Here is a 22,024-nt window from a genome sequence, read left to right on the forward strand (position 1 = left end):
TGTCCACACCGTGGCCAACCAGCTGCCAACCCACAAGCAAGACATGGTGCAACAGCACCCTCTCACCCATGTTCCCCGTTTAGATAGGCTTACAGCCTCCGATACTGGAAGCAGCACAGAGCCATCAGGACTAGCAGCGATTCATGGCCTTCTCCTCCTCCAGGAATTTATCCAACCCCTTTTAAAGCCATCCAAACGGGTGGCCGTCACCACATCTTGTGGAAAGAAGCACTCCCTTTTATCTGTCCTGAATCTCCTACCCATCAGCTTCATGGGATATGACCCCCCCCCCCCACTGGGTTCTGGTTTGCTAAGTGACATAAATGTCTCCCTCTCCGCGTTCTCCACGCCGTGCACTCCAGGCTACAGGCGTTTCTGAAAAGTCTAAGCCTTTGCCTCCGACGGAGCTCTCGCCTTACCTTGGTCCAGGAGAGGACGGGCAAAGGGTCACCTCGGGCCGCGCACGGGATGAGCAGCTCCCGCCCCACCTCCTGGAAATATTCCTCCTTGGGGCGCAGGGTGAAAACGGGGGGATCCTGGGATATAAAACATGGCATGCAAGGGGATCATCACCACCCGGAACAGGAAAGGTGAGAAGACGGGAACGTGAGCAGAGGCTAGGAGACGTCTGTCGCTGGGAAATCTGGCACTTTTGGGGTGCAGATTTCCACAGCGTCCCCCCCTCCCTGACTTGGTTTCGCGAGCCGAACCACAGGGTTCCCCCCCCCCCGAAATCCAGGACGTTTTTTCAGTTTCTTCACCTGTTTTATTTCCGTAAGGAGAAATCTACGCGAATCGCAGCCAAGGTTTGCATAACTTGCACGAATTTCGGCCGCGACCTGCACAAATGTCTTTTTATGAAAATTGCAGTGAGGACGGACATCCCGTGCAGAGGCTGCTACTGCTTCGAGGGCCCTCCCGCATCACTAGCCTGCCTTGCCTCAAGGGCTCGTGGCAGGTAGCAGTAAATAGAAAAACAGTCAATACGGATCCAAGGTGCTGAAGGATTCACAGTTTCATGGGGAAACCAATGGTTGGGAACATTCCTTTAAAAACGAAGTCTCTCCTCAATAGATCCCCTGCTCTGTGTACAAAAGGCTACAGATTCGATCTGCGGCATCTCCAGGCAGAGCTAGGAAGGGACCCTGCCTCAAACCCTGGAGTCTCTGCTGCCAGTCAGTGTCGGCAATACTGGGCTAGGTGGACCTAGGGTCTGACTCAGTATAAGGCAGCTCCCAATGTAACAGCAATGGGAGAGGGTGCCCAAATACTGGAAGAGCGCAAGAAGTTGCCTGTCGTGTTTCTCAAAACCTCCTGCCTTCTTGGGACATGATAACGAGGGCTGCTAAGTAATCCACAAAGCTTTATTCAAGCAATCAACATCTCTTCTCGCCTGAACAGAGTCTAATCTCTAGGAACTTTCCCCTAGGCAGAACTAAGCAAACCAAGTGAGACCATTGTCCTTTCAAGAAGAATGGAAAGCCCTTTCCCAAGACGCATTAACTTCAGAGAGACTAGTTCTGAGGCAGCTTCTGACGGGATGCCAGCCGGGTTGACTTTCTCTTGCCTTCCTTTAGCTCCGCCCATTTTAGTCTGCGGCATACACTCTAGGATTGGCTAACCTCTCCGCGCTCTCCCCTTTGGAAGAATTTTGGCTTCCCACTGACTGTGTATTGTTTGCCCTTGAGGAGACAAGCTCTGGAGAGGGTTCACTCCCAGCTGGTGAAGAGCCTGTGAGAGCTGCCTCCCCCACTGGTACAGGCTGGTCTGTGTCTGGCACCGACTCCTCTACAGAGTCTGATTCTGATTGATCACCTGCAACACCTTCTTCCAACCCAGGGGGAGCAGGGCTAAACATGTTAAGAGGAGAGCAACCAGGATGATCAGGGGTTTGGAAAAAAAGCCCTATGAAACAACTGGGCATGTTTAGCCTGGAGAAGAGAAGGTGGAGGGGAGACATGATAGCACTCTTCCAATACTTAAAAGGTTGTCACACACAGGAGGGCCAGGATCTCTTCTCGATCCTCCCAGAGTGCAGGACACGGAATAACGGGCTCAAGTGAAAGGAAGCCAGATTCCAGCTGGACATCAGGAAAATCTTCCTGACTGTTAGAGCAGTATGACAATGGAACCAATGACGTAGGGAGGTGGTGGGCTCTCCCACGCTAGAGGCCTTCAAGAGGCAGCTGGACAACCACCTGTCAGGGATGCTTTAGGGTGGATTCCTGCATTGAGCGAGGGGGGGGGGGGGTTTGGACTCAATGGCCTTGTAGGCCCCTTCCAACTCGACTATTCTATGATTCTATGATTTTATGACATTGCCCTACTCTTCTATACAATTTCCCTGGCTCTTAATAGAGCAGGTCCAGGGTCACCTTGCACATGCAGAGTGCTTCCTCTGCCACTCACCTTCAAGAGGACGCGGGTGGGGGTCGAAGAGCCGGCAGTGCCGTAGCTGTTGTACGGGGTGCAAGCGTACACACCCAGGGCGTCGTCGTTGCTGGTAGCGATGACAATGGCACCATCGGGACGCATGGACCAACCTGGGAACTGCGGGAAAGGAGCAAAGGGTTGGGGGAAAGAGCGCCTTGATCGGAGGAGAGTTCTCAAAACAAAAAACAGGGAAAAGGCGAGGGAGGGCGGAGGGCTCCGCGCATGCGTTACCTTGCCTAGTTCCAGGGGTTGCCCATCTTTGGTCCAGTTGACGAAGAGGAGCGGAGGGTTGGCCTGGTTGGGGCAGCCGATGGTGCCTTGCATTCCTATTGGCAGGAGGGTCTCAGGCGGCATGTCGCTCACTCGCGCCGGATCTGCGGGAGGAGACGAGGTCAGGGTGGCGAGGTGGTGCTGGGCGTGGAGAAGCCCGAGGAGAAACAGGCAGCCACAAAAGATGGCTTGTGCTATTGATCCACTCCTCTGCCCTTCGACCAGGAGAGGAACTCAGACCGTGTGGCATTAGCTTCCCTAATTGCAGTAGAGGAGAGAGGTAGGGAACTGTATTGCGGGGAGACAACTCCCCATTGCGTCCCTCTGTGGGCTGGGTGATGAACAGGAGACAGGACCACTCACCCTGGTTTCACCCAGCTCCTGGCCAGCTCCTCTAGCTGGTACCTTGCTGGGGAGCCCGGCTTTGCTCAGCACGGGCTTTCCTGGCCAGGGAAAGCTCCCCCACCTCATCACTGACCAAGATGCTGGCTGGAGAGGAAAGGAAAGGAAAGGAACCTCTCGTGCAAGCACTGAGTCATTACTGACTCTTGGAGGGACGCCAGCTTTCGCTGACGTTTTCTTGGCAGGCCTTATAGCGGGGTGGTTTGCCGTTGCCTTCCCCGGCCGTTATTCCCTTTCCCCCAGCTAACTGGGTACTCATATTACCGACCTCGGGAGGATGGAAGGCTGAGTCGACCCGAGCCGGCTGCCTGAAACCAGCTTCCGCTGGGATCGAACTCAGGCCGTGGGGAGAGTTTCGGCTGCAGAAACTGCTGCTTTACCACTCTGCGCCACACGAGGCTCTGCTGGCTGGAGAAGCACCCCTCAAATGGACGCCTTGCTCAGGGCGGCTTTGTTTGCCCTGCACCTTCCCCCAGCAAGGTACCAGCTAGAGGACGCGGGGGCAGGCAAAGTTCTTCGCCTTCCCAATTGCGAGGCGGAGAAGCATGCCAAAGGGAAACCCCACTGTTATTTCCAATCGCTTATTGGAGATAACAGAGGAAATTCCTCTTCCCACTAGCCTTTCAGGTGCGGTGCTTGGAGGAGGGGAGGGGCGTTGGAGGGAGCTTCTGGAGGCTGGTTGGGGAACTCCACAATCTGGATTAGGCCCCCCAAGCCGGAGGTTCCCCACCCTTGCAGTAGAGACTGATCTGAGCCCCGCCTCGTAGGATGGACACTGTCTGCTTCCCAACCAACTTTTCTGTCCCCTTTGATCGCTTCTACTTGTTGCCGGCGGGGAGATGCAAGGCTTACACAGAACTGTGAGGAAGGCCGAGGCGGAAGGCGATCTCCTTAGCCCATTGCTGGGAACGCAGGTGTATCGTCCCGAATCCTGCGGGGTTGTTTTCTGGACCAAGAGGCTCCCGTCTACCAAGACGCGGATTCGGGACTGGAGGTTGCTGGAGGAAGGGGAGGAAAGAAAGCGTGAAGTGGTTGGAAGCCACGAAGCTGCTTTCTTAGATGGGTTTGGGAAAAGGCGAACTCTTCCTCCCCAACAAAAAGGCCTATGCAAGGGGGAAATGCTGGGTGTGGGGAGGGACGGGAGAGGTTCTGCCACTGCGCCAAGATCACAGGATCTGCCTGGGGGAGAGGGCGAAGGAAATGGAGGCAGGGGAGTTAAGCAGCGAACTACAGAGTCTAACGGAGAAGGTAGCAGCCGATCTAGGAGCTACTGGTGCCACAGCCTATAAGAGGCAAAAGAAGCTGCCCAGGAGGAAGAACCTCCTAGTGGTCCCCTGGAGCAGGGGTGCAGAACCCACGGCCGAAAGAACGTATCCGGCCCATCTGGGGCCCCAGTGCAGCCCACTGGGATTCCTCGGAGGGCCCAGCCTCTTGTCCTTGGCTGCCGAGCGTTGGGCGGTTTCCTGGATGTTGTGCCATTTTCCCCCATTCTAGAAACTTGACGTTTCATTGCGTTTATTACATTTTTATACCGCCCCGTAGCCGAAGCTCTCTGCTTCTCCTAAGGCGTCTCAACTGGCGGCGAGAGCGTGAAGCTCCACGATGCTGGCATTTGTGGCCCCGCCCCCTTTGGCGACGCGGCCCCTGGGAGGTTCTCCGGAATGGAATCCGGCCCCCGGGCAGGAGGAGGTTCTGCATTCCTGACTCAGAGCAAGGACGGAGGAACCGTCAACTGTCTCTTTTGAGGCCCTCGTGGAAGGCCGACCACGAGGTCGGCCTTCCATGATACACAGGTTCAGCGAGGGATTCTTTGCCCCTTCCCTCACCTGTCCTTACCTGAGGTGAAAAACGTTGGTGTTCCCTTGGAACCAGCTGTAGGTGAGGTTGGCAGGGTAGGCCTCGGCTTGGCAGGCCAAGAAGGCATCTTGGGTGAGGTTGACGGTGACGTTCTGTGGGGGCACCACAATCACCGGAGGCCCTGGGGAGAAGGCAGGGAAGGAAACACGCACCGTGAGGGGCCGAGGAGCGGAAGGCCCAACAGCGCCCTCAGGGTTCGAACGCAGGAGGACGTCTTGGAAACCAAGCTACGTTTCCCAGTGGAGAACCGGCGACATCCTTTGCTCCTGTGACTGTTCTGCGGTATTCTAGGATTTCCGGAGACTCATTTGGAAAGAGTCCGTGGTAGAACACTTGGGCTGCAGGCAGGAAGGCCCAGGTTCTGTCCTGGACATGTCCAGATAAAAAGGTATCTAGCAATTGGTGATGGAGGAAAAAGAACTACAGAGAGTTCGCCGTTGGTCTGAGTAGGCCAGGAGTTGTGGCCTGCCAGAGGTTCTGTTCCGATCTACAACTCTCATCATGCTTCACCACTGGCTGAGCTGTCTACGGATGATGGAGTTGTAGGCCGAAACAACTGGAAAGCCACCTTGAAGTAGACAACACTGAGCTGGCTGAGAATTGTGTGACAGGCAGCTTCCTGACTTCCTCTGTGAAACTACTGCCCAGCCCGAACTGGAGCGACGCTGCCCCATCCCCTGTTTACCTTGGACCAGCAGGCGGGTTGTGTGGGTGACGGTGCCCTCCTCACTGGTGGCGTGGCAAGTGTACGCCCCGGCGCTGGCCCGGTCCACGCTGGCAAAGACGAGCGTCCCATTCTTCACCTGGTGAAAAGCACAAGATTTTATTTTCCACCTGGGAAACCAGGAGGGAGGGAATGGAACGGAATAGAGCAGAAGAGGGTGTGGCCGGCCGAAACGCGGCAATGTTTGTAGGCTGCCGGGGCCGCCAAGCTAAATGTTTGTGTTCGCTCGAGTGGCCAGCAGGGGTCAGGCACAGCTCAAAAACAAAGACGTGTTCCAGAGAAGAGAGGTCTTTAAAATTCTGGACCTCGTGCCTGATTTTAGGCTTCTGTGAGTGGGGAAAGACATGAAATCCCTCTTCAAGGAGCACTACAAGTTAGCACGGCTGGAGCATCGGATTTAGCCGGGGAGACTCGGGTTCAAATCCTCACACAAACATGAAACTGACTGGTTCCACCTTAAACTAGTCACGCTTTTTAGGGCTAACCCAAAATGGCTCTTCATTTGCAGGTGTAATATTTATTTATTTTAAGTGGGAGGGCCAGGGCACCAGAAAGGTATTTGGGCTGTGTGCATGCACATTGCTAACCTTGTTCCGTGCCTTGGAAATTCTGCGAGTTCTCTACTCCGTCACAAGGCCACGTTTTCTCCCGCCTTGCAATCGGATCGTGTCTACGCGTGTTTCTAGACCCTCTGCCCTGGGAGACCCACACCCAACATACCTCGACGTTGTCTCCCCTTTCGAGGGCTCGGTTGTCTCTCTTCCAGGTGACCTCCGGCTTGGGGTTGCCGGCTGCTGAACAGGTGAGGGTGAGAGGCTTTTGGTTTTGCACTTCTATGAACGCGGGCGGGGTCTCCTGGAAGGTAGGGGGAGCTGCAAGACAGATTTCATAAGAAGAGCGTCTCAGCCAGACTTTCCACATCTACCCACCCCATTCTTTCCCCTAATAATTCTTCCAGTCTGCTCTGAGCTGTGTTTTCCATCCCTCTTGAATCTTGGCTAAACTATGAGACCATCTAACATTAATTCCATAATCCTTCCCACGTTCTCTTTCCTTTCTTTGTCACCCATGCGCACGTACGCGCATTGATGAAACAAACGCAGATGTGTTGCTTGCTTTCTGAAGGAGAAGATAATCGGTACATATTAGGCGGCTACGTAGTTCTGTTAAGACCTGGATGTAACATTCTGTTTGTATGTGTAACAAACATGTTTGCTAGTCGCTGATCTACATTATATGTGTGTGTGTTTATACACTGCAAAAAAAGTAATCTTGGCATGATTTTATGTAGGAATGCACGAATAATAATAAATTTATTTCTTAACCGCCTCTCCATTTTGATCGAGTAAGTGTAAAATACTGATTAAAAACATAGCATACATTGATAAAACATCCTAAAAACATCCTAAAATTCCACTGGATAGGCCTGCCGGAAGAGATCAGTCTTTACGGCTTTCTGAAATGCTAAAAGACTGTCAAGCTGACGAGTCTCCTCCGGCAGGCCGTTCCACCGTCTGGGAGCAGAAGAAGAGAAGGTCCTCTGGGTAATACCCGTCAGCCTAATTTTGGCTGGCTGAAGTAGATTCTTCCCAGAGGACCTGAGTGTGCGGGGCGGATTGTACAGGAGAAGGCGATCCCGCAGGTAGCCTGGATCCAAACCATGTAGGGCTTTAAAGGTGATCACCAACACTTTATACTTTGCCCGGAAACTAATTGGCAGCCAGTGAAGAGATTTTAAGACTGGTGCGGTCTAGGACCAGAGATGGGCCTGGACGAGAATTTTTATATTATTTATATAATGCCCAAAATGTGCACAGTGGTTTACCAAAGGGGTGGGCGGGACCTTTTTTCTGCCAGGCTGCTTTCCTTGAGGGTAATCATGCCAGCGATGGGCGGAGCTCTAACTCACTGTGGGTGTGGCCAGAGCCAAAGTGGCCAGGGGAATTCCTTCCCTCTTTTTCTCTGCCTTTTCCTTACCATTCAGCCAGCTGCCAGGTTTTCAATTACATTGCCTGCCCTGCTTTACAGAATGCAAGTGACTAGGTCCCTGCCCTGAGAGGCTTACAAACCATAATTTGACACAATTGAAGAAGGGGAGGCAGATGAATATGTGTTTTCTTTCAGTTATAGCTGCTCAGGCTTGTGGAGAATGAGGAATAAACGGGTTGTGCTCAAAGCTTCGCAGAACAGGAAGAAGGGTTTGGCGAACGTGGGAGAGGTGGCATTTTTATTATTCGGGCTGGATTTTAAAGGCTGGGGTTAAGTCGGTGGGGTAGACCACGTTAATATCTGTATATTTATACCAGCAACAATCTCCGTAAATCTTTATGGAAGAAAACACCCTTGGGGAAGGAACAGAGCATGCTCAGCAGGGACAGGACACTGATTGTTGATGGTGGGAGGGGAAACGGAATGGAGTCCCTTGGAGGCGGGCATGGCCGGCTGGATCCCTGAACAGGAGCACTCCTTCCTGCACAACATTTTATAGCAGGTCCTGCATGTGCATGTTTATATGAGGGTGTATATACACACACATTTAATTGGGTGTGCTGTTTTCACTCAAATCGCAAGAGCCTTGCAAGAACAGACCAAAGGTCCATCTACATTTCGTTTCCCCATGGCAACAAGCCAAGTAATTCTCGGAAGCTCACAGCAAGCATGGAATGACGGTGACTTCCTTATACTGTGGTTGGTTCTCATCTTCCAGTACTGAGAGGTACGCTGTATCTGCCCATGGAGGATCCATTTAGCTGTCAAGGCGAATTGCCTCCTCCATTAATTGCCCCTTTAGAAAGGTGTGAAAGCATGCAGCCCCCCCCACCTTGTGGCAATAAGTTCCACAAGTTAAGGATGTGTTTGGTGAAGAAGTACTTCCGCAAATCCATCTCATTGGGTGCCCCCCCCACTCCAGTATTAGGAAAAGGAAAGAAATATTGTTGCTGCCTTGCAACAAATGCCATTAATAATTTCATGCATCTATTATGCCCTTTTCCGGAGCGGGAGGGGGACCATAGTTTGGATTCCCCAATCCGAGGTCGGAGACAATGCTCTGACCCTGGAGGGCTTTTTGGTCACCTCTGCCTTTAGCTCTTGTTACGTGCCTTGGAAAGAGGCAAGGTAGAAACTGAAAGAACTATATATTAAACAAACAAACCACTCAGAGCATACAATTGACGGTGAGATGGATCCAGGTGCCGTTCTTGAACTCATCCGCGCTGCTGGGACGGTCAAGGAAGAGGACCCGGCATTCGTACCAGCCCTGGTCTTCGGCACGCAGCTGCTCGACGCGGAGAGAGGCGCCCTCCTGAATCCGCACGCGGCCTGCACGGAAAGCGAGAAACCACTGAATGATGTGCATTTCATGACGTGCATCGTATTTCTATACCACTCCCTTAGCCAAAGCTCTCCAAGCAGTTCATAGAAATTAAAAACCATTAAAATACATTGCATCAAGTATAACAACCATTTACGCAAGGCTAGAAAAACATACAGCACACACAACCTCCACCTATATCTAAGGGAATAAAGGTCGCCAACTTGAACCCAGACCTTCATTTTTCTCCCCCTGAAATGGGGGGAAAAATCCAGGATCCCTCCATGGACTGCAGCCAATGAAAGCTTACGACGGCCTAACGAAGTGATGCCATACATTTGTGTGTTCCTGCCGGGATATAAAGAACTGGCAGGGATGCCTTCTGAATGGAGACGTACTGGCCAAGGATTCGATATGTGGTAACCCAAGAGTGGATGTTCCCGATAAGGCAAAATTTCAGGCCCGGGGGAGAAACTTTCCATTTAAAAAGAAAGAGGGAGAGTAAGTTTCTAGTCCTCATGAGGAATTGAGGAGTAGTGTGTGCTGGGGTGGGGGAGGAGAGCGCCATCTTGTTCTTTGCCCAATGGCTCAAAGCCTACTTCACCAAGGCTGAAGTAAGATTCAACTGCCAGTCTGGTCAGCTTCGGCATGCGGAGCTGGGACGGCGCCATCTTCTCCTTGGGCCGGTTCAGCTCGAGGCCTACTTCCCTCTCTGTTAGGCCACCCTGCCGGCGTCCCCGCTCCCTGACCTAGGGCCTGGCTGGGACCATGACACTGGAAGGAACCGCCTGCCTTTGTGATGTTGCCGCTCGCCGGGCTGGGAACCGCCATGGAGACAAAAGCTGGAGGCTGGGACCCTACTGGCGAGGCCGGGTCAGGGGGTCAACTAAACAGACATTAAGTGTTACACAGTGTCCTTCTCGGTGGGCAGGGGAGGCGGGCGAGAAAGTAGGCCCGCCAGAACGCCACACTGGCGCGGGGTGGGGGTGGGCAGCTGAATTTGCACTCCAGAGACAGTGCTGTGTCTTCTCCCACCCTCTCTTCAAGAAGGCTTTGTCCCTCAAGAAGAAACCCAGAGGGCCTTTTCATGTTATCGCCGTGGCTCCCTCAACAATGGCTTTGTACTCAGGCTGCGTTACATGCTGCAGCAGCAGCGGAGAGACGGCAGCATGGATTTCCCATCGCGGTTCCGAAACCTGTCCGGTTCCCCCACAAACAGAGCAGTTTGAACCAGACTAGGAAAGTGACACGTAGTGACAACAATGCCAATTTACAAGGAGGCGGAGCGAGTGGGGGGGGAAAAAGTGTTAATTCTGCCCTCGGGAAACATGCCTTCAATTAAGAAAATCAATTCACTCACTCCAATTAGAGAGGGCAGAGCAAAAACGGATCAAAGCCGTCCACCCGGAGAGCTGTTTTTTGCAACATCTCTCGTGCGGGATGGGCACAGAGAGGAGATGTGGACGGACGGCCGGGGGGGGGGGGGGAGAGAGAGAGAGAGAAAATAAACTTGCGGAGTCTACAACCCATCAGCTCTGAGTTCAATTCTTATAATCCCAAGCAATGATTTGAATTGTTCCCTCTTCCTCCCAGATCTGTTCCAGTTTGGGTTCAACAAAAGTCCTTGGCAATTCTGGAACTGGGTAAAATCAATGAGTGTATGTGTGTGTGTGTGTGTGTGTCTTTGGGGGGGGGGAGGGAGAGAAATGGGATAGCCCCTTCCTCCCCGCCCCAATCTCTCCCCCCTGATTGACCCTCGTGCACCGATCCCGTCCACCTGCCCCGTGGACTTTTGCAGGGCAGCGTCCGCACAGAGGGAGCCCATGGCCAGACAGCTTGCAAGCACATAAGCTCCGTGCCGGAGGAATTATCAATGGGTGGAGGATGGCCAGATGATCAGGCCCTGCTGCCGTGACCCCAATCCTCTTCCACGCATCGACTCTAGTGGGGGTTTACAACGTCTGCACAGGGCAAAGAGACTTTGACCTAATGGTTCTGTTTCAGGTTTTGTTTTTAAAGGAATAAAATCAACGGCTGGGATCTTGAAAAATTATTTAAGGGGCGGGGATTGCTTTGCAGTTTTGGTTCGCCTCGCTTCTTTCCAACTGCAACTGAACTTGAACTCCATCTGCTTCTCTTTCTACCTGGGCTTCTCCTTCCCTTCCTTCTCCGCAGCATTGCCTACTTTACAATGGAAGCACCTTGCAGGCAGGGGCCTGCAAAATGATCCGTGCCATTCTGTGCAAGGAGGATTGAACGCTGAATAAAACAACAGCAAAATCTGTCCCTTCCCCGAAAAAGCAGGTTTTCCCAAGCGTCCTACATGGATGTTACGAGAGATTGTATCTTGTTTTGTGTAACTGATTCGACATAATTGATTCTAGTTTTTTATCATGCAGCCCCCACAACAACCCTCATGTCAGTAACACCTCTGGCTTCCAACAGTTAGAGCAAGCCTTCCTCTGCACAAGAGCTAGAAACTTGATCTTTTCCATCAAAAGCCACCAAGCTCAGGAAGCCGTATTCCGCACCCAATCCCACCTTTGCAACTTCCCACAAACCCGTGGGTTTATCTAGTTTCCTGACCCACCCCCGTACCCACCCAAATACCTTATATACATTGACTCATTCTTCAATTTCTTAATTTAAAAGGGTCGGTCAATTACATTTTCCTCGGATCTCTGTAAGCCGCTTTATCTGAAAAAGTGGCAGAGACGTTCACGGAACAGAACTATTCAAAACTTTCTGCGTGGGAGGGAGATGCAGATCCAGAGAGAACCGCCACGGCTCCCCCCAAATTAATTTGGTAATAGGTGTTGGTAGCAATGACTAAGTCATCCTTATGTCATTGGGGGGTTCCTGGCACCAAACTTTGCAGACCTAGAGACCATCCAACGTGCCTGGGGATTCTGGGCTTTCGGCCTGCCATGCCCTAGCTCACCATGTTTGCAGGGGCCCCAGAGATAGGCAGAGGGGGCTCCTCATGTGAGAGCACGGCCTGTTTTGATGATGGCAGAGGAGGAGGATAAGAAACTTAAGGAAGCGGTGAGCACCACCCGCCTAATCCCGCCTCAGGGCTATTATCAGATCTGTAATCGGCTCAGCAACCTTGCAGGCAATTGGCTCAGTCCCAACTCGCTCTGAGAGCACACACTTCGGAGTCTGAAGCCCAGGGAGCCCCCCTAGAGGTCATCCAGCCTGAACCCCCCGCCAGGGACCGACCACCTGACACGAGTGCGCCCAGAAGAGATGATGCTCAACGTCTGAAAGAAGTACTTCTAACGAGAAGCCAATCGACCTCGCTAGACAACCATCCCAAGTCTTCTCCAGAGATAATAAAATGGGGGGACGGGATTTGTAGCCCTCTAGATGTTTGGGTCTGCAATTTTCATCACCCCCCACCATTGGGTAAGCCGGCTAGGGCTAATGGGAGTTGCAGGCCCCAAAATCCAGAGGGCCAAAAGTTGCTCACACCTGGAATAAAAGTTTACCACCGCAAGAACAGCCCTTCGATGTCCCACAATATCTCAGACATGGAGTCACTGTGTGCTGGGATGGAAGGGGGCGGCCCTCATGGGTAGCTGCCATTTTGTTTTTGCCCCGGACCGCCACAACATTTAGTAAACATTTTGGTAAAAAACCAAAATGGCGGCTACTAGGGCAAGTGCTGGAGCTCAATCCTCTTTCCGGGGGATGAGTTCAGGCATCCCAGATGTTGTCCAAGGATACCATGAGCCAACGTGGTTCCCAACTCTAAAAATAAGCCTTCTCATGTGTAAGAGCAAAGCACGCCTTGGTTCCAATTTGGGGGGGGGGAATGGGGTGTCTCAGCTTTCAGAAATGTAGGAAACATTTCCACGGGGGCCAACGAGCGGGCTGCCAGCAATCCTCAGGCTGTGATCTGAAACGACAGCTCTTACCTTTTCATCCATTTCCAACCTGGAACTAACACCGATTTCGACACGGTGGGCGCTGCTTAAGGCATTAGCGCTCTCTTTGGGAAACCCAAACGCCCGGGACAGGAGTGGGAGGGCTGAAACGCTATCTTTCGAATCTCCAGTTCCAACTGCCACCCAACCCAAGGGAACGGTTCCCTTGCCCCTGAACAAAGAGGCCTTTGGAACAATAGATGAAACCCAGTTGACAGAGTTTAATTAGGGGGAGGAGACCATCACACACACACACACACAGAGTCTCTAAACCCCGGTCTGCCTGTCACCATCCCCCCTTCATTTGCCGGAGGAGGGTCTTCTGCGGTAACAAAAAAAAGCCATAAAGCGGCCTTAGCGACAGGCAACCTACCATCACTTAGCAACCGCCCTTTCAAAGGCATACAAAGGGGGAACGCATTCCCCACCCACCCCCGCTTGCGCAGGCCACTCCTAGGTTGGGCAAGCCAGGCACACATTGAGAAGAAGTGGGGTTGGGGGGAGAGGAAAGCGGATCGGGAGAAGGGAGGAGGCAAGAAGAGACTTGGGGGAAAGTGTGTGTTGCATGTGCTGGGTGCAAAGTAACAGAGGCTCCCTCACGTGGAGGAGGGCAAGGAGACATGGCGAACGAAGGACCTCGGGAGCCATTTTCAAGCCAGCCTGTGGAGTTGCGCCAAGTTCCGCATGCAGCGCAAGTTCCGCATTGCATCCTCCAACTGGCTCTCAGTACCAGGACTTCAGAATATAAGAGCCCTGCTGGATCAGACCAAGGGTTCCATCTAGTCCACACTGGCCAACAAGCTGTTGATCATGAACCCATAAGCCGGACACGAGTGCAACCGCACCCTCCGGCCCATGTTCCCCAGCAACTGGTATACACAGGCTTACTGCCTCTGATGCTGGAGGTAGCGCACAGCCATCAGGATTAGAAGCCGTGGAGAGCCCTCTCCTCCGGGAATTTATCCAGCCCCCTTTTAAAGCCATCCAAATGGATGGCCATCGCTACGACTTGTGGGAGCGGATTCCAGAGTTTGTCTCTGCGCTGCATGAAGAACTTGATCCGTTCCGAATCTCCCACCCGTCGCTTTCATGGGATGACTCCATTTGTGAACTATGACTTTGCATTGTGCGGGTCGTTCCTAACCATGGTGGCTACATAACCACGGTTTAAACATGCTCACTTGGCATTTGCTACAAAAGGGTTAACGGCCTAACCATGGCTTAGCGTGTTGTCTGAACAGGCCCAATTTCTCTTACTCATGCCTCCCGCACAGGGTTGTTGTGAGGATTTTTAAAAACTACAGCGCTTTGGAGGAAGGCAAGGATAAACATGTAATGAACAAACAAAATCCCCTTGGGCTGTGTCCGAAACACAAACCCTAAATCCCAGCCCACCGACTCCCGTTCCCCTGCAAATTATCCCTCTGTCTCATTTAATAAGCTCCTGTTCTGTTCCAGATATGGGCTTGCAGACCCAAAATTAACAGCTATTCGGAGCCAGAGACAGGAGAAGAACAACAGAAAGATAGCAATCACGCCTAAAGTAGCCGACAGTTCTTAGCGGAAGAATGCACGGCAGATCTCAGCCGAGCCCCCGCGGCCCCAAACAAACAAGACAGATTCCCACAACTGGCTGTTAAACGAGAAAAGAGTTCAAAAGGGTGGCAGACAGCCGGGCAGAGACGCCTCTCTTAAAAGCTGGTGACCCGGAAAAAGGAAGAAGAAAGAGCAAGGGAGAAAAAGGGGAAAGAGAAGAAAGATAGCCACGCATTCGCCACAGTAGCCACCCAAGGAGTTCGCCCTAGAATACAAAACGTCCTTCTCCCGTCAAATGTACACACACGCACACAGACCCATTGGAAAAGGAGGTTGTCTCATTTCCCCTAAAGCAGAGGGGATTTTCCTGCATGATTACCCATTTTGCACCTCCTGGAACCGAACGTGAATTCCCGACGAATTTGCGATACGTTTCGCGAAACAAAACGAACGCATCTGAAGACGTGCGCACGCTTGGAAAACTGTATGGGGAAACGTAGTTTGTTTGCCATGCCGTGAGAACAAGGAACCCTGGCTTGTTTCTCCCCCACAGAAGCCAGAGAAAGAACCAATGACAAACCGTGGGTAATTTCTCTAGCTTGTTAGGTGGAAGAGACAAACCAAAGTTCTTGGTTCACACATCACGACAAATAACTCAGGGACAGAACATCCCTGGGTAGTTCAACTCTAGGTCGTTGAGATGTGTGAAATGGGCCACTGGGTACATGCTGCTAAATATGGAGAGGTAATTTCAAGGCCCCCTGGACACCTTCAAATACAGGACTGCTCTCTGCCTCCCTAGGAAGCAGTTACCTAGGGAGGTGGTGGGCTCCCCCACACTAGAGGCCTTCCAGAGGCAGCTCAGCTGGGCAGCCATCTGTCAGGGATGCTTTAGGGTGGATTCCTGCATTGAGCAGGGGGTTGGACTCGATGGCCTTGTAGCCCCTTCCAACTCTACTATTCTATGTTTCTATGATTCTACATCTCCAAAACAGAGGACTGTCCTCTTAAGTAGGACACCTGGCCACCCTGGCAAGTGAGTGGGTAGCAGCATCAACGAGACAGTGTAGCGTAACGGTTAGAGTGTTGGACTGGGGAGACCCGGGTTCTAGTCCCCACTCGGCCAGTGACTCTGGGCCAGTCATGACCTCTCCATCCAACCTACCTTGCAGGGATGTTGTGAGGATAAAATGGAGAGCGGGTCGCCCTGGGCTCCTTGGAGGAAAGGCGGGATAGAAATGCAACACATAAAATAATAACAAACAAACAAATTGTGAGGACTAAGTGGGGTTACTGGGAAAGGTTCAGCCCTGCCAAAGACATCTTGTCAAAGGCTGCCTTAAAATCTGAAGCTGGCAGGAGAGAAAGAGGGAGGGGACAGAGCAAGGAGATCATGCAAGTTGTTTCACCTGCAAATACAGCCCTGGGCAGGCGTAGGCCTCCCTGTCATAAAGATGCCGCTAAGTCAATATTGACACCACCCATAAAAAAGCCCAACCCTGCTTTGGAGGGCAACTCCAGCGATAGCTTGCATGGACGGGGAGATATCCTGGTTTTTAAAAGCCCTCCATCTGCAAACAAACTCAAGGTTTAAGTGCAATGTCAAGGTGGTAACCATGGCTGCACTGGTGTGAGTGCTACCCCCCCCCCCCATATTTGCAACGAGGCCGGTTATGAGTTTCCCAGGCGGGTGGCTGGGTGGGTTTCGCCCTGGACCCACCTTCCAAGGCTCACTGGGGGGAGGGAATGAGAGAACGCAGGGGGAGGCCCATCCGTGTTGGCAGCTGAGGGTGAGGCGGTAGAGTCCCTGCGAGAGGATGAAGTGTGAGAGTCCTAAGATGGCAAAGTGGACTACACCGCTTCCCATGGTGGGTGAGGGAACACCACGCTGGAATGCGGACAATATGTAAAAGCAAAGTCTTGGGGGGGGCAAGTATCCTATTTTAGAGAGGACTGTCCTCCCTTTGAAGGGCTGGGGCGGTCCTCTGTTGATGTCCTGTCCAAGTCCGGTTCAAAGACTTGGAAGAGTTCGGCTTTCAGACCGAACACAAGGCACCTAGGGCACAGTCTTCCACACTGGGGTGGGACGTACCATGGTTCTATTTAAATAATGATTACGTCTACATGTGCACCTGTCCACATCGATTAGCATATGCAAAGTATATGCAAATCGACGCCTTTCCCCCCCCCCTTTTTTGAGCGATTCGTAGGCGGCGGACACCCGATTTGCAAATAAAACAAGCAAACGAACAGGGAGAAACGTTTCAGCCCACATATAGATTTCTCCCTACAACGATTGCTTTAAGTACAGTGGGGGGGGATGATCCCCCCTACCCAAATCTACTACTGCAAGGTTCTTCTGCTATCTCATTCTGCACTGAAAGCCAGGAAGGTGGTGGCTATTCCAGACGAGTGAGTAAAGTGCAGTTGGGCTCACGGGTGTGATCCTGTGAACATTTTATGAGCTGGCGCTCACTGAAAATGCGGCCCATCCCCACTGTAATTTGCTTTCTGCCCTCCCAATGAACTTATCTAATGAGTTGACAATCCGGGTCAGGGCCACCTGATGCTGACTGCACAAGCGACAAAAAAAGTCCCAATAGTTTTAGGAGAACAGCAGATGGTCCACCACCCCCTTTGACGGCGGTGTGCGAACGGCTTGCACCCTATTTTGGGGCAGAGAAATTGGGGGTAACCATTTCACCCCATTTTTCCAGGGGGAGGAGAAAATCTACAACAGTGTCTTGAGAGAAGTAGAAGAGTTTATTTTTCTTGCCTAAGATTGAGTTTTCCTTTTTTTACTGTTGCAACAAACGCCAGCTGCTGTAATCATGTTGGTAGCTTGGCCGCCGTTTTGCATCCCCCACAATGCTCTGGGCTTAGCAGCATTCTGGGGCATTGTGGGAGAAATAGGGTGGCCGCACACCCCAAAGAAAGAAAAACTCAGGATGGGAAATATTTGGAGAAAATCTACTGCCAAACAGTTTCAGCTTCTGGTATTTTGAGAAAGAGTAAAACACAAACACATCTCTCTCTGTGCCCCATTCGCAATTTTATAATCACCCCTATTGATAATTTTGCCTTCCCACCCCCACACCCGGAAGCACGGGAGGCTCTCACACCAGAGAACCCTGCTCTGTTATGAACACCGGCTGTGATCTTGGGGACTAACCAACCAGACAACGAACGGCTCCGAAATCGCTACGCCAGCATTTCACGCTTGAAAAATAATCCCACAATTCACTGGCGAGGAACGAATCAAACCTCAGCTACACTCTTCAGCAGGGCCATCCCCCACAATGAAGCGAGATTGCTGGTTCTGCAACGCCAGGGCCGCCCCACCGCTGCTCCTATCATTCTAACTTTTCAAGAAGCAGCCCAGATGATAAGAGGCAGTGTGAGAAGATGCTCCAATGTTCACACCCACACCCACACCCTGCTTCTTTCAGGTTAAAATAGCGTGCAACCCTTTTTAATCAACCGTTTCTGCTGCATTAATAGAAAGTGTTTTATATGCTCCGACTTTTGCAAACCTAGCTTGGAAGGTGGCGGTGGAGGAAAGGGCCTTCTCCGTGGTGGCCCTCCAAGTGTAGCATGATTTCCCCACTGGCGCCAACACTGTCTGTCTTTTCCACACCAGGTAAAGACCATCTTCTACTCCCAGGAGTTTAATGCTATACATTGAAGCAGGTCTGCCATTTTAGAATGGGTCTGTTAGGAAAAAACATTGTTTATTTAAATGGTTTTCGCGGTTTACCTGGTTTTAATTTTTGGATGTGAAACAATTTTAGACTGTTTTTATTACGTGGCATTTTGTATGTTTATGAATCGTCATAAACTGCCCAGAGTGCTTTGGCTAAGGGGCAGTATGGAAATGAAAATAATTATAATAATGGCTCAGAGAGAAACTTCCCCTACCTCCACAAATCTTGGAGTTGATCCAAAACATGCCCAGATTGTTTTGTAGTAGCAGTTTATAGGTATTTCAAGCTCCACATATGTAGCCTTGCCTTTTCTCCCTTGTCTGCGATGCCTGGACCTGCCTCCCAGAATGCTCTTGGTTTCCTTCATCCCCCAAAGCCCACCTTTTCCTCAAAACTACTCTCCTACTGCAACTAATTTCAGTCATCTTGGGATTGAAGGCGGCGGGAGATTTGGGGTTTCAATTTTGGAAAGAAGCGGATTGTCCAAGAGCTGCCCGCATTCCTCAGTCTCGTCCAGGGCTGTTGGGGCCTCTCCCACCAACGGCCTACTCGGTCCTTCGAAAAGTGACACCTGGGAACCATGGCAACACCGTGTTAAATCCTTTCGGCTGAACTTGACAGATAAAAAGAGAGAGAGGGGTATTATTTCACTCAGCCCACCTCTTTCGCTCATGCCAACTCCTGGGCCTCTTTTCCAACTCCCCCTCAACTTGGGCCATGATAGAGCGCTAAAGGCAGCCAACCCGCTGCCATGGGAACCTCCAAAATACCATTTCACTCCTCCAGCCCTAATAAGCTACAGACCCCGCTGTCTCTGACAGGCATCTGAAGTTACGAAGACCATGATCCCCTGCAATGCACGAGGGCCCCCCCGGCCTCACATCTCTCTCCCACATTCTGTGCATGTCCGTCCTCACACACGTAAACAATTCAGGGTGTCTCTCGTCGTAGAAAAGCTAACGAACAGTCAAGGACTAGAATCATAGAATAGTAGAGTTGGAAGGGGCCTCTAAAGCCATCCAGTCCAACCCCCTGCTCATTGCAGGAATCCACCTTAAAGCATCCCTGACAGATGGTTGTCCAGCTGCCTCTTGAATGCCTCTAGTGTGGGAGAGCCCACCACCTCCCTAGGTCACTGGTTCCATTGTCGTACTGCTCTAACAGTCCGGAAGTTTTTCCTGATGTCCAGCCGGAATCTGGCTTCCTGTCACTTGAGCCCGTTATTCCATGTCCTGCACTCTGGGAGGATCGAGAAGAGATCCTGGCCCTCCTCTGTGTGACAACCTTTTAAGTACTTGAAGAGTGCTATCCTGTCTCCCCTCAATCTTCTCTTCTCCAGGCTAAACATGCCCAGTTCTTTCAGTCTCTCTTCATAGGGCTTTGTTTCCTGACCCCTGGATCATCCTGGTTGCCCTCCTCTGAACAGTGTGTGTGTGTGTGTGTGTGTGTGAGAGAGAGAGAGAGAGAGAGAATTACAAACCTACGAAAAGTAGGAAAAGGAAAGAATTCCCTTCCTTGGCCGCCCCAGGCCCAGCTGGATCATGCTGGAAATGAAACGGCACTGAGAGACAAGGAAACGTACGAGCCAGAGGGAGAAAGGGAATGACATTGGGGAGGCAATGACTCTGGCCACAATAGGTAAATAAAGCCACCCTAACAAGGGAAGGGCGGGGAGGAACTGAAGCCGCTTGTGATGTTTAAAATGACGTCATCCAAAAAGCAGCTCTCCTCCACCACAAGGGCTAGGAACTTGCCCCGAACGTGAACGCTAACTCCGCTTGCAATTTAGAGGTGTTTATTGCATTCTGTTTTTAGCTGGGGCATGCAAATGGGGAAGCGGAAGGCAGGAGGCGGAGAAACGTCGTTCCCTGCTCCAGGATAGAAGGGTCTCTGGCTTTATTTGCTCCTCTTCACCTGTAGGTCCCTGGGGAGTGGATCAAGATGGGGCTACATTAACAGGTTGCAGCCGCCCCTTCTTCCTTCCACCTGTCGGGATTTTGCACGCGGGCTTCTCCCTTGGGGAAGGCGTGGAAGAACCCTAATTTCGCTTCCAGCCAGATGCTGTTTTGCACGCCTTCCAAGCCGGCACGAGACATCTCTCCCTCTTCTAATTAAAGAGCAGAAGATGCCGGCTGCCCACGTGGTCACTTTCGTCGAGGCCGACAGGCTTCCCAGGAGAATCTGCTGGTGGCCCACTTTAAATACCCAGTAGGAGAACATTCCCCTCCTACGCCACGGCTGCTGCAGCCCCATATCCAAATCCCCACGGGCTGAAAATCCCCGACCAGGGAACAACCTTGAAATGACCCACCAGGGCCGAGGCTGAACGCGACCGGTGTGCAAAAGCAGAACACACTGGCTAGGCACTGTGCGCTTCCACGACTTGGGCGCCTTGCCTCGCCGAAGAGGCAGTGAAAAGCTGTGCTTTGAACAAAGCAAGTTGCTAGCCCTCAAGATACCAAAAAGAAGAACAAGAAAAGGTGTTTGGACGTTTACGTTGAGGGCTAGAAAACTTAAAAGGTTAGCTTTACACAGCCTTTGGAGTAGAGCGGCACGATGAACAGAATTCCAAGGTGGCAGTATTATTCAGATAAAATATTTCAAGGAAAGGGGGATATTCCAGTAGTAGTAGCAATAATAATAATAATAATAATAATAATAATAATAATAATAATAATAATAAGAAGAAGAAGAAGAAGAAGAAGAAGAAGAAGAAGCTCTAAACCACTTCTGGCAAGATTAAAACACCACATAGATTAAGGTGGCTGTTATGAACCCCCTGATTGGGTCTGTGACCGCATAATAAAATGTATGTATGTATGTATGAACCCCCTCAAGGCAACTATGATTTAATCAGAAAGATAAGACATTTCACCCGGGGGGGAGGAATTGGCAGCAGGTGACCTGTGTACCTGCTCCATCTGCTGCCCAGGTGAGCGGCAACTTGAAGGCCCTTCCATTCTTTGAAAGCAGCAGCTACAAACCACAAAGGCCACTCAGAGTCTTTATCATGTGCATGGAAACCACTGTCCCTATTGAGTCCCTGATGAACACAATCAAATCCCTGTATCACCTTGTACCCTTGATCTCACATTCCAAGCGAGCCCCTGATTTCAATTTCTTTAGAACGGCCACCCTGAGGTGCAGGGGAGAGATGGCGTGTGTGTGTGCGCGCACATGTGAACATGCCTGTCCACCACGCCTGTTCAGAAGGCTCTCTTCTGCTCCCGGAGGAAACCCTCTCCCTCTCTGTATAGCTCTTCCCCATCCCACCAGGAGCTACCAAGGAGTCTGAGCATCCAGGCTGGATTAAGGGATTTAGAAAAAAACAAAAGGCCTTCAAGCACCGCCCATCCGAGCAGCCCCCCGCCGCGAGAAAAAAGGGTCTTTGTGCCGGGAAAGCAACAGCTCCGTCTCTCTGCCACGGAGGCAGCGAAGGGTGTGTGTCTTTCGTCTGCCCATCCCAAGCCTCTGACCTGCATTCCACATGACGCGGCCCCTCGCCGGAGCATTGCAGGGCACCAACTTCTCACATCATCGCCAGCTATCGGACAGTGGGCGTCTCTCCCCCAAGAGTGTGGCCGGGGGAGTGGGGCTGGACCCTCTCAGGGATATTCTGGGCTCTTGCCCCTTCCCCAAATATCCACCGCTCATTCAAAAGCAAACTTCTGCTCCTCTGACTTGCAGAGCAAGACTTGCAAACATTATTCTGTTCCCCGTCTGCTCAGTTAGAAGTAAGGCAATTAAATGATTATAAACACATTAGGGCTACCTGTATTTATGTTCTAGCTGTTCTGCGGTGCCTCCTTGACTCACAAGGTCCCCTGGCCACAAAAGTTCTGACTACTGAGCAGCA

General features: G+C 51.6%; 2 protein-coding genes across 2 annotated transcripts in view; one reads left to right on the forward strand and one right to left on the reverse strand.

Moving 5' to 3' along the window:
• The window catches only part of LOC134412273 (NACHT, LRR and PYD domains-containing protein 12-like), a 240,982-nt gene that overhangs the window by 182,221 nt on the left and 36,737 nt on the right, over positions 1-22,024 (forward strand). The window lies entirely within an intron of this gene.
• The window catches only part of IGSF9 (immunoglobulin superfamily member 9), a 43,944-nt gene that overhangs the window by 17,927 nt on the left and 3,993 nt on the right, over positions 1-22,024 (reverse strand). Inside the window, exons 3-10 of the mRNA XM_063145985.1 lie at positions 8,855-9,007; positions 6,407-6,558; positions 5,648-5,765; positions 4,942-5,083; positions 3,958-4,103; positions 2,665-2,807; positions 2,410-2,550; positions 420-536 (exon numbers count right to left, since the gene is read on the reverse strand). Coding sequence (XP_063002055.1) covers positions 420-536; positions 2,410-2,550; positions 2,665-2,807; positions 3,958-4,103; positions 4,942-5,083; positions 5,648-5,765; positions 6,407-6,558; positions 8,855-9,007 — 1,112 coding nt within the window. The remainder of the gene's footprint in view (positions 1-419; positions 537-2,409; positions 2,551-2,664; positions 2,808-3,957; positions 4,104-4,941; positions 5,084-5,647; positions 5,766-6,406; positions 6,559-8,854; positions 9,008-22,024) is intronic.

The sequence above is a fragment of the Elgaria multicarinata genome, chromosome 21, assembly GCF_023053635.1.
Source record: "Elgaria multicarinata webbii isolate HBS135686 ecotype San Diego chromosome 21, rElgMul1.1.pri, whole genome shotgun sequence".
In the NCBI taxonomy this organism is placed as follows: Eukaryota; Metazoa; Chordata; class Lepidosauria; order Squamata; family Anguidae; genus Elgaria; species Elgaria multicarinata.